This window comes from Bombus bifarius, unplaced genomic scaffold (assembly GCF_011952205.1).
Source record: "Bombus bifarius isolate JDL3187 unplaced genomic scaffold, Bbif_JDL3187 scf7180000008199, whole genome shotgun sequence".
NCBI classification, from domain to species: Eukaryota; Metazoa; Arthropoda; class Insecta; order Hymenoptera; family Apidae; genus Bombus; species Bombus bifarius.
In genome coordinates, this window is record NW_022884505.1 from 1,008,828 (window position 1) to 1,021,658 (window position 12,831).

At 37.2% G+C, this 12,831-nt stretch overlaps 1 protein-coding gene across 4 annotated transcripts; it reads left to right on the plus strand.

Moving 5' to 3' along the window:
- The first annotated feature begins 74 nt into the window (after positions 1 to 74).
- LOC117210263 (pre-piRNA 3'-exonuclease trimmer-like) lies at positions 75 to 7,633 on the plus strand. 4 transcript variants are annotated; one of them, XM_033453094.1, is made up of 12 exons: positions 75 to 204; positions 1,423 to 1,657; positions 1,774 to 2,052; positions 2,120 to 2,318; positions 2,385 to 2,489; positions 2,572 to 2,679; positions 2,758 to 2,854; positions 2,940 to 3,039; positions 3,113 to 3,196; positions 3,272 to 3,360; positions 6,102 to 6,200; positions 7,407 to 7,633. In XM_033453094.1, the coding sequence occupies exons 2-12, from the start codon at positions 1,451 to 1,453 to the stop codon at positions 7,480 to 7,482; spliced, it is 1,443 nt and encodes a 480-aa protein (XP_033308985.1). In that variant the 5' UTR covers positions 75 to 204; positions 1,423 to 1,450; the 3' UTR covers positions 7,483 to 7,633. The 4 variants fall into 4 exon arrangements, with proteins under 4 accessions (XP_033308985.1, XP_033308983.1, XP_033308986.1 ...); XM_033453092.1 differs by lacking the exon at positions 75 to 204 and adding an exon at positions 1,078 to 1,344; XM_033453093.1 differs by lacking the exon at positions 75 to 204 and adding an exon at positions 1,079 to 1,313.
- Positions 7,634 to 12,831: the final 5,198 nt, after the last annotated feature.

The window sequence follows — 12,831 nt, forward strand, 5'->3', positions numbered from 1 at the left end:
AGTTGCGCGCGCTTCCGACACTTTTTGCTCTTGCATAAAGAATTTATCTGTCGCGAAACACGTGAAGACTGACCACGATCGTTCGATGCTTCGTACGCGGCTGAGTGCTGACAACGACGATGATTCTCGAAAGGGAATGTTGCACCGAACTGCACGAACGAAAAAGGCCGCGTGTACGAAAGGATGTTGATATGTAATAAGGAAGTCAGTATTGCCTTCAGTTTCGTATCTTAGTTATCGAATTACTTTACACGAAGTTCCTCGTACGCTATGACCGTATCGAAATTGATCGAAATAAATATACGTGTAATTGGTTTATTTGTTTAATGACTTTCAGTCGATTATTTCAAACGAATTATTCGATCGATCAGGTACACTCGTTCTGTATCGTTTCGTTACTTCACACTGACAAAAGTAAAGTAGCTTTTTAACGATCGTTCGATTTGGAAAGTTTTTGAGAAAGAGATTGTCGAGTTGAATTTGTCTCGTAACACGTGCAGATCCTTCCTGTCTCTGGCTACCTATTGAATTTGAATTGGATGAAGTTGTTGCTGCTAATTAGGAAATTAATAAACCGCTACTGTAAATTTACTCTCGTTAGAGAAAGTGGAATGTATTAATCACGACCGTTGAGTAGGTGATTTCTGTTATGATCGATTGTTCGATTAATTATGTCCGTATTCAAAGTTTTAAGCGCCTCGACTGACGCCGATCATGTATATTTTTAGTTTCTATAATTATGATTTTTGTATATTATATGTATATTATATTTTAATAAATTGCGAAAATTTATACAATGAACGAGTATTTTATATAAGCGATTAAATGTATTAGACGATAATTAACGGTGCTGTTTGATGAACTAATAAAAACAAAATAGAGAAGCACGGTAAATTGAAGGATAAGAAACGTGGACTGTAATGTATTGATTCCTAATTCATAATTCTATTTTTGATCCTGTTCAATTCCTACTTCCAGCGTCTATCATCTTGTCATTTTTTGATTGTTATTAATATATTTGAATCTTTAAGAATTTTTTAAACTAATCATATTTTCATAAATAAAATTTGGATCGGATAAAACTTCGTGATTTCGTTTGATTGCAATATTCATTTTTTGTAACCAAGTAATACTATAGATCAGTTAGGTTATATTCACGTGATTATTCGCTGAAAGTCAGAGTTACTGTGTACATAAACAAACTGAATTTAACATGAATGAAGTTTTGAATAGCAATTTTGATGCTGTGTATCCACGGATAGAGAATGCTATAAACAATGCAGCTTTCATTGCGATAGATGCTGAAATGTCAGGTATACATTCGGAGAGAAATTTGAAAAATAGGTTAGGTTTACTCAGGATTGTAAGGTTATCTTAATATTAGTTGTACTTCTTTTCATACTAATCTTTTCTGTATTTCAGTTTATTTGATACTCTCAATGATCGTTACATGGCATGGAAAAGAAACATTCAGCAATTCGTAATTGTACAATTTGGCATTACAACTTTTTACCGTGTTCCTTCTAACAATGCCTATAAAGCGGACAGCTTTAGTTTTTACTTGTTTCCTAGATCTATTCCATTAAAAAATAGACAATTGTCGTGGGAAGTGGAAGCGATAGATTTCCTTTATAAACATGGCTTCGATTTTAATAAAGTATGCTCTCAAAATACAATTGGGGTAAAATGTTTGTATGGTAAAATGTTCGCTTAGGCAAATTTTTTAACTTGGCAGTATCAAATCTGTCATAGAAATATCGATATATTTTTTAGTTCTTAGTCGGAGGTATTTCGTACGTTGACGAAATAGATGAGAGTTTACTGCGTAATCACATAGTACATGGCGATGTAGAAAATTATTTATCACTGTTATCCTACGACGAAGAAGAAAATTTCAAAGAGTGCAAGAGCAAGGTTTATGAATGGATTTCTAATAAGTTAGAAAATGCACCATTAAAGTTGGAAGTTATTACTCCTATGGTACAATATGTATTACACAAAGACTTAAGAAATAATTACAACGATATTTGGATTACATCAGACAATAAATCAGTACGTATGTAATATTATTTCTATTTGGATACTAATGAAACATTATATAAGATCGTCTGTTTTTCAGATAAATGTTATGAAAATATCGAGTAATGCGCAGGATGATTTGTTCAAGAAGGATAATTTGGAAGAAGCACTGCTAGGTGTTTATTTAGGTTTTTCCAAAGTATTTAAACTTTTGTCCTCTAGTAAGAAAACGATAATAGGGCACAATATACTTTTGGATTTAATGTTCATGCATCAACAGTTCTATAAGCCACTACCAGGTATTAAATGAATACATATTAACAATAATTGATAAATCATATAATTCGAATTTGTATGTGTTTTAGATTCATACAAAGAATTCAAAAGTAATATACATACATTATTTCCACAAATATATGACACAAAATTCTTAAGCTTTGAATTGCGAAAATTATATAGCAGAGATGAAGGTAAAGAACATTGATAAAGAAACGTAAATTGTAGACCAATAATGTATCTGTATAAACGTGAGAACATGTTTTTTTTTTTAAGTAAACTGGAAAATAAATTCATTGAATATTTTGTACGAATATTTTACAACTCAAGGACGAATTACAACTTATAATTCACCAGAGATTATCTTTAATGAAGAATTTTCACGTAATTTAATTTTATGACGACTTGTTAAACCCTATTGTATTACATGGCACCTTTTTCTCATTTCAAACTATATTGTAGATAAAAAGAATTATCATAGCGCTGGGTGGGATTCTTACTTTTGTGGATATGTATTTGTGAAAATGGCACATATATTTTGTGTAAAGAAATTTGGGACGTATGCTTCATATTCATATAATATTTACATTGCAACATATGATAATATGTACTAATCGATCATGAATAATGTTTATTATCTTTAGGGGTTTAGAAGAAAGGACAGCGTCCCATTCTGAGTTAATGAGCAGTGTAAAAGATTTTATAAATTCTATAAATGTAACGAGAGGCAATGAAATGTATATGGTAGGAAAGATATATTTTTCCATAACTACAAAGCACACAGGATAATACTTTAATTGTACTATAAACATTTCAGAAACTTGATGGAGAAGATCCAATGTTATCGAGACCACAATGGCTTCATGTCAAGTTGAAGTCACCATCTCTAGATATTAAGCAGGTATTCTCAAACATGAAATTATATTTGAAGGCTGTACTTTCAACATTTTTTTGATCAGTACCAACTTTTTTTCAGTTAATGGAGAAATTCTCATCTTATGGTTCAGTGGATGTAATGCCTTTTGCTCGGAGACGCGTTTTAGTAGCTGTCTCAAGCCACAATACGTAAGTATAGTTTTTGAACTTATCAACAGTATGTCTTATCGTTACATAAGACAAAAACATTTCACAAAAAATGTTTAATCTCGATCCGCAATACAATAAAATGTCCTATTTCCGCCGCTCTTTGTAGTTAGTAACAAACGGAACAAGGCGACTGACAGTCCGCAAATGATAAAGTACGAATCTACGTAAGTACTTTTAGGTAATCGGCTTATTTAGCTTGAAACAAATTTAAACCTCGTTGTCGTCCAGCATAAATATCTTCACGGTTGGCCGTCAAACTGACACAAGACAAGCTCCCAGAAACTCGTATTTCACGTTTTACACATCACGGTATTCAGGTTAGCAAAACAATGAGGTGAGATTAAAGGAAAGGGGCAAATACGGTGAATCCGTGCAAAACTCGTGACACGCGCGATTTTCGTTGATATTAATTCTTTCGGTCGTCTTTCATTTTTCCGTTATATTTTCCCCTCACGCATTAAGCAAATATAATTAGGTATTAAGTACGCAGTTGGTATTTTAGTATGAAGCTGCTTCGATGTAAGGTGCCGGAACTATTTTGGATCTTATCCAAGGGCAACCACGTATACTCATCATTGCACTTACAAAGTGTGATATCGATGCACGTGATTTTATATGACGTAACCGTATTTTCGTTTTGCCAAAATTTGTCCTAGTTAATTTACTCTTAATATTTTAGCCGCGTATTGTCTTGTGTGATTTTAGATGCGTACATTATATATAGTTCTCCTCGAAGAAGCAACGATCGAAAGACGTTTGCTTCAAGGTTCGAATAAGTACATACCATCAGAAGCATAGAATCTTGTCTTTCTTGCTACGCTGTTAAAACGTAACGAGACCGATATAGCATTACTCGGAAACGGATTAATTATAATCGTACGTCTTGTCAGCAGAGCATCAGCAGCAAAACTATAAATATCAGTGGGAAAGGTGAACGACCTAAGATCCCTTAAAGATAGTACGGATCTCATTGATGTTCTTATATCAAATTATAATTTGATACACATTACGCTCTTCTAAATAGAAAGATATATTTTTACAAATAATATTACACAAACTCTAATTTCGCTCGATTAACATACCGAACACTCTGTATTTCATTGTATGTATAAAGTCAAAATTACATTTGCTGTTTCAGAACATCGCTTGATTTTCAACGTGAATATGGCATAACGTATATAACTTGTTGACAAGTAGTTAATACAACAACGTGATCGATGAATCTTATTTCATGCGAGTATCGAGTTGTTCCAACTCCCTCTTCCTTGCGGTTTATTTCTCCGGTCGGATCGATTGATCAATCGATCGTGTTTTCTTAATTCAGACAGCTTGAAATCACAAACCACCATCAGCATCGATATCAAATCCATTAGAAGCCCGTTTACTTTTCGTTCGCCAAGCTATCGGAACAACGAGCACTTATACATATAAATGAGCATAGCTGTCGGAAAATCACTGCACCCTACCGTTTTAAACCCGATCTCGTCCTAACGTTTATTGTTCCACCTACCACTTGGTAGCGATTCCCTACGGAATTCATTAAGCGAACGTTGTAATATTCCGAATGCTTTGGCGGAAAATGGTTTTCTTAACTGTCTCCTAATTGTATTATTAATAGGATAAATATATTCAAGTGTACAATATTTAATATATATATATATATATACAGATAAACATAAGATACGCGTCGTAAAATAAGAATGGATACAAATGTTCAAGTATGTAAAATGTGAAATTTTTAAAATTTTTTTTATCTGCAATATCTATACACATAAAATGTACACGCGTAATCGAAAAATCGGACATTTGAGAAACGATAAAAGCAAATCGCTTGGAACCGTGAAACAATAACTTTGTACGCGAAACGAAATCATTCAACCCATAGAACTCGTCATCGCGGATGCACGCGAATCAGCTGACTTCATCAAGCTCGAATTAGATCGAAATGAATTATGTAGCGCTTCGCTATCAAGTATTGCATTTCACGAGCACGATGCATTTTCTTTCGAAGCGTTAAGCGTTCGGCACAATTCACCCGCGTTAGATTTTCCTTGCCGCTGGCATTTTTCCAAGCGTTCCCGCGTGTCTCTGTATCATTGCTACTGGACAACTTTTGTATCGGCGCGTGCATCGCATTATTACAGTTAAATGATTCAATGACCGTCGTTATTCAATAAGTTTGATCGCGTAATTCTTGATAATCGTACAAATCTTTTGGTCGATTTTCGCGGAAACGAATTGCTTTAGCAAATTGTAAATCGTCCGAGTTTAACTTTACCATTTTCCATTGTACCACGAATGCCAAATAATATTCATGTATTTCATTGTAAAAAAGAACTTTATCCTATAACACTGTTCGATACGATGAATTTCTATTTTTACATTTTTTATTATTCATTTTTAGTACGAGAGATTCTTTACAAGTTCCTTTATAAATCTTTATAAACAGTAATCTACTAAAGCGTATCTCGTTCAAGTAACACAATGGTTAAATGTGTAAAAGGAATATCGATCAGATAGTGGAAAATTGAATTGCACAAGATTTAGCAAGCATTTATTTGTTGATTTTATTAATGTTATTAATAAAATAGTAACCCAAGCTTGCCTTGTAACGCGCGTCGATCAGGCCAGGTTGCACAACGTAATCGATATGACATTATTTTTACCCATGTATTATTAATGTATTATAAATCGTGATCGCTTGAAAAATTCTGTTGCAGCGCGTCGGAGATATTGCAGCGATTCAAGAACAGCGAGGAATTACAGGTGGCACGGTACAACCGCATAAAACACGCGACGTCCATGACCATTTTTTTGTGGTAAGTTTTTCCAAAATTTCCCATTTCTCGTGCTTCTCTATTTTTTTATACTACATATACCTATACTGTATTATTATTAAAACGTAGAATCTTGCAGGCGAATACAAGGTAGAAGTAGATAGGAAGCCTATAGAATTTTAAAAATTTATAATTTATTGCTCGTGAATTATCAGAGTTATGAATTCAATTTACCAACGATTCTTTATATATGCGATGTTCCTTAATTAGAACGTAATTGTCGAAGGCCAGGTTATTAATATTCTTGCTATACTAAACTGTACGAAACATCTCACATTTCAATCGTTTCGATTCCGAAATAATTTACAAATAATTGTACTCTTTAAACTCAAATTTACTACATTGTTATTTCATGAGAAAACAATCTTCAAGTACAATGGTTCATCCTATCGGAGGAAAACGGACAAGATCCACGGGTTCGTCCTGCGACATGTCGTTAAACGGTTGGCTGGATGTCACGCGTGACCATTTTGGGAATTGCACTAATTCGGCGAGGTTCTGCGCGAGCCCCTTGATGACACGATCACGATTGAAATTCGGTCTCGACACCGGCGAGCCCTAAATTCGATCGCCGTGTTTCAGCTTAAACGAGGCTGTCCGCGTTACGTCAAACAAATTAATGGCCCTTCCACAGGCCTGTGCGCCACTGCAGAATCTCTAATTAGCACGAAGATTGCCGTAGATGCATAAGTGGAGATCACGGTGCCAATTGTTGCGAAGCTGGGCCCTCGCGACGCCCATCGCGTCGATGTTGAAACTGTAAAATTGTCGAATTCAATGCGGCTCTCAATGTCTATCGAGATGATTTCGAAACGAGCGTTATATAACGATTCGTCGTGGATCGCGTATTAATCGTACGGTTTTACGTCTGATTAAAAATTTATACAAGCTACCGATGAATTTCGAGCGAAACGATCGGCACAGCGTTGATCGTTCGTGATGAGATGAAATCGTATGGGACGGGGACCATTTCTATCTTTGATACCTTTATATTTAGCCAGTCGATATTTCTCTAAAAATCAATGTCCAGGCTTTCTATATTTTCTCAGCTTTCGAGCTTTTAAAGATATTTTTACATTTCATAACTGTTTTTAGCTTTTGAGACGATTTTGATTAAAACTATTGATAAATGTAGCGTGCCTGTGCTACGGTATATAACTGTTAGCAACTAATTATTTTTAATTGCAGGAGCGGAGCTGTTCTGTCCGGAGGTGTTCTTGCCTGGATGTTAAAAAATATTTCTAAAACGTATATCAATCAATAACAATAACGAGGAACAATCCTTTTTCACGTATAATCCTTTATGCATATTGATAATGGGGAACGTTACAAAAGCAAATCTCAGTAACGAAACGGTTATTCCAATTGATTTTTGTATGGTAGGAGATACAGAGTAAAAATTCAATTTTATTTTCCACACGTTCCATCTGTATACCAAATAATTATATATACGTGTTCGAAGATAATGTCTTTAATATATCTTTTTATATTAAGAAACTGGCCAAATTGTTCAGTCATTTGGCACCGTTTTTTAGTTGTCCTTGTATTTAGACAACGAGTCTTTCTATACAAAGCGAACAGTGCAACGTTACAAATCGTACGCTATATAATTATCTGAAACTTACTTTATGAAACCATGTAACTATATAACGAAAGCAAAGTGCGTTAACGAAACGAGCGTTACACATAGGAAAGAAAATCATAGTTATCCGTGCGGTTGGGACTGCAATTCATAGATCAAGTTCTACCAACAAGACAGCATTTCAATACGTTCATTGATTACACCATGATTCTCTTGCATAAGAATCTATATAAGAGATCATGAAAGAAGAAATGAAAATAAGCATTCGTAAAAATGAGAAAGTAAAACAAGCTTCGATTGGATTTCCAACTGGCCGGCCAACCCAGAAAGAGTGCCTCCGTCTCTGTCTTTCTTTCTTACGTTCGTACGCGACCACCAGCCGCAAAATCTATTTAAATGTTAGATCGAAATCGCGAGTGGAATCTTTGCGTGAGCTGTTATTATTATTTCTCGTTCTGGTTTGTCGACGTTCCGGGCCAGAGCTCGTTTTCGTCAAGGAACCTATTCACCGTTGTGCCAAACCTCCGTGCACTCGCGAAAAATCCAATTATCCCTGGCTTTGCTGCGAACCATTGCAATTTCGATCGGTCGTATTTTCTTCTTTTTTTATTCACACACACACGCGCACACATACACACGCGCGCGTGCACATACACACACACATAGGCGCGCGCGTCGTTAGACATTTGGAAAGTTTTTCGATTATGCTTTCTCCCAGTGTGTTGCACCCTTTCACCTTTTTTTACAAGTAGAACGTTACTCGAATATGGTTGAGCATAACGTTTATCGTTGCTACGCACGGACTGATTTAGGCTTGGAAATTCTTAAAAGAATCGCATATTGTAAGGAAAATGAAGATGTCGTAGGTATTGGCGATATTCGAGTGGTTATATACGATTCTCGCACTATTAAACGAAAACAAGGGGCAAAGAGTAACACGTGACAGGTTGTATCGTAAATTTCGTTGCAATCTTGGCAAATGGTCTGGCATTCATACTCTAGAACAACGACTTGTTACTATCAAACGACGTTCAATCGTGTACGTGGACTCCTTAAGCAAGCGGTAACGTAGATAACATTCGACAAAATCTTGCAGAGAATCGTTTTCAATGATATTTATTATATTGAATTATTGTTCGCAGAATGAAGATGGATAAGCAGGACGAACCAGGTGATATCGATCCTCCTAACGACAAGGTATCATAGTACGAAACGAGACGATGTTCTCGTTGCGAACTCGTTGCTGTTACTCGCCGACCACTTTGTGCTACTTTGTGCTTATCTTGAAATCCTGATGGCCAAGGAAGAGACCAAACGTTCCCCGATATTTCAAAAGTTTTCTCTGGCGGCCACCCAAGGCTAAATCACTCGAAATAACGCAGTAGCAATTTGTGTAGGCGTGCTGCCGGACGGTCAGCCTGGTCACACTGGTGTCCGGTGGCAGGTGGAGCAGCTTTCGAGATGGATCTCACGCTCTGTCTCTTTGGGTTCTACTTCGACCGGTTAAACGACGAACGTAAAGGTCGCGAGCGCCAACAACGAGGTCTATGGAACTGGGTTAACCAAATTCGCTATTTTCTCGTCTCATCGGGTACAATTTGTATTCGGATCATCCTTAGTCTACTTGGATGTTCCTTCGCATCCTCTTGGGAATCAACGTTGATTACTAACCGTCGTTTTTCACCAAACGAATGGAAACTTAACCCATTGGTCGTTAAGGTAATTTCCTTCTTACCGTTGCTCTTCTTTTGGTAGATGCATTTGTCTAGTACATGGAAGAGGCGAAAGGTGAGGGCGCGTGATAGATAGAAGACGACTATTTGGCAACCTTGAGCGATCGGCCGATTCTACCGAGGCTATAGCACGTACACTTCTCTCAGTATAATTCCTAGTGTTCAATCTACGGATTTTTCTTAAAACGAGGAGCTAATCGTCAAGGTGAATTGTAAATCTCACTAACCATTAAATCCTTCGAGTCTCTGATCTAAATCGACAGGGTAATCGTGGATAATCACAGAGTCGCAAGTTCTCGAGAAACGGAGACCTTGCGATCCTGGTTTTACAGAAGAATTAACAGAAAAAAAAAGAAAAGAAAAAGAACAAAAAGAAGGCTTGAAAGAAAATCTCGATAGTCGGTGACGAGGACCTACTTCGTAACTCGTGCACAAAGTGGAAAACGGTATCACGTGGCTGCCCAAAAATACGTCGAGAGGTGACTCGATTCGATCGCCTTCACCTATCGGTCCGGCCAGGACGAGAGGCGAGTCGGTCGGACCGTTGAACGCACTGCCAGCAAAAAGAAGAGACGATTGAAAATACCCACACGTCGGCGTTCTGGTCTCACGGTTTCGAAATCACTCGTGCAGCCGAGAATCGTAGCGTTTCACGGGAGCACGGTGTGGGCCAGGCTGCGCTTTTGCTTTGGCATGGACCGAGCACCTGTCGCGCGTCGCCGACGGTGGAAATAGCCGTTTTCGACGGGGAGAAACGCGCGCCTGCGCTGACACAGAGTAACGCGATTATGTGGGTGCGCCGAGATTAATTGCTTCCACCGATTACCGAAATAATTGTAAATCGTCCGCGTCCCTACGATCGCATCGGTGTAATTAAGCTCTGTTCTCGAAACGCAACGAACGAAGGTTTCGTTGGTTCGGTTCTTTAAAGAACGTTGATCTTTATCCTATGCAAATGGCGGGGAAATTGCAGGAAAATGGATGTTCCTTTGTATAAGGAAATTGGTAGAAGATTGTTTTCTTTTGTTCAAGAAAATTGAAAATTTCGTGCAGAAATATTGGTCCCTAGTGTCGCTTTAATTGTTTGAAGTTTGTTTGACAAATCTCGGCTACTTTGCCTCTATCTGTACAATTGTAAAAGCCAGAGATTAAACTGTAGGAGAGTAAGCGAGATTAATGGATGGACGACCGGTGGAAATTGTCGAATATAAAGAATATTGCTCTCGAAATGTCACAGATAAGGGAAATGGACGATGATATGGGATTGAAGAGGTTCGATTGAAGTGGCGGAAGTACGAAAATCATCTTTCTCCGACGGAGGGGTACTAGAGGTCCCAGCAGCAGCTTCTTGTTCGAAACCTCTCTAGGACTATTTTTGTCCATAAGCTGAATAGCGGAAATAGCCTAGCCTAGCCCCTGGCCTAGAGCGTAGGCTTGACCGGCCATAATAGCGCCTCTTTCAAGGATATATCGTGACGTCACGATTTCTTTAGAGACAAAAGTCAGACGTCAGTGATCACCTAAATGACGTTTCTCTTTCGATTATGAAATTTGGCATGTTAATAAATTAGACGAGGCTATATTATTCTCTTCTGAAACGTAAATGAAAATTTCTTTAGAGTTATAATTATCTTATGGGTTAAACGCGATCGTATATGTTTCTCTTCAAATTCTAATGGTACGCGAATTTGTTACGTTTATATGTATGTTTTACCTAGGATAAAGACGAGTATCGTATTAGACACCTTGGGGCGCGTTGTCTGGTCTCAGGATGGCAGACGTAACGTCTTCTCCGATCAAACCACACAAAAATAATCTAACGTTTTACAGAAGCATGGAATTATAAATACTTCTGAGCACATTCGTCTTGTTTGAATAGGCTTTGCTTCGTTCGCACCGTCAATGAACATTTTTAATCTTTACGCGTTTCAGGCAAAATCGTCAAACGTATAATGTCCATTGCTTCGTTCATCCTCCATTTATTCCTTAAATAACCACATTTTCTAATTTTGTTAATCATCTTTGTGAAATATGTTACGTAATTATTTAAATGCAAATTAATACTTTCAAAGATGGAATCTAATAAAGAGAAATTTCTTTTATTGCAGAATACTAAGTGCTGTAATAATTACACCTAGACATCCTGACGCCGTTCATCCTTCAAAAAATGAAATTTCCTATTCTCCTGTATACAATCGTCCACCTCCTAATGTCATCTTCAACGATTGTTACACAGAACGAACGACGAAACTGGACGACTACACCTTCAAAGGTAAGCCGAACAAAAATATTGAGACAGAACTCGAGTTTATGGCATTTTGATCTTTTTTTCGAGTCGTGACAACAGTTGTTCCGTTTCACGACGCTCGTCAAAAGCTGCGTCGACACGGATCCACTCGCATAGTCACAATGAATATGCTTTATATCGCATTTGTGATATTACTAGCTATTTATACAAACTTTCATAATTGTCTATGAATAGTTCCAGTGCCTTGATGAGAATAGTAAGCGCAACACAGGTTGTAAAACTTACAGTTTGCTTTCTACAGAATTAATAGAAGATTAAGAACAAGATTCAACGAGACAGAGATTTTTAATATTGGCGTGATTTCTTAATCGGATAATTATAATAGAATATAATGGATATCATAATGAAAAATAATAGAAGATGCAACAGCTCTGTTGATACGAATTCTTGGTTATCGATGTAGCGTATATTAAAGCGGATATTCTTCGTAGAAAATCGCTGATAATTTGCATTAATAACACAATCGTTATTTTATGTCTCGTAAAGTTCGCGAGTAAACAAAACAATTGACTAACGTGTCATTCGACGAATTACATCGGACTTAAGTGCACATGCACCTAGCGTACCATGGCCTTCTTGAGAACAAATTTTGTGCAACGTTTTCGGTTTGTCTTTGCGCGAGCTATCGGCTTTATAGCGTCGTACGCAGTTTCAATTTTCAGAAGAATTTCATTAAATTCAACCGATTGTAACACTCGAGATTTCCAATTGCCTGAACTTTCCAACGTCCAAACATCAGACCTCCACATTTCCAAGCGGCAGACCGAAATTTTCAAGTCGTCGACCATTCGAACGTGAAAGTTTTTAAATATCTCGACTTGCAAGCTTTCCAGTTGAAATTTCCCGATTCACATTTCTAGACAAACATTTTTGAACATTTTGAAATATCATGCCAAAGAAGCCGCGCGATCGAAAGCGGCCGACGCGAGGATGGCGAGAGTGTCGCGGCAGCTGGTGCGTACGCTTGATAATCCACGCGCACCCTTGACG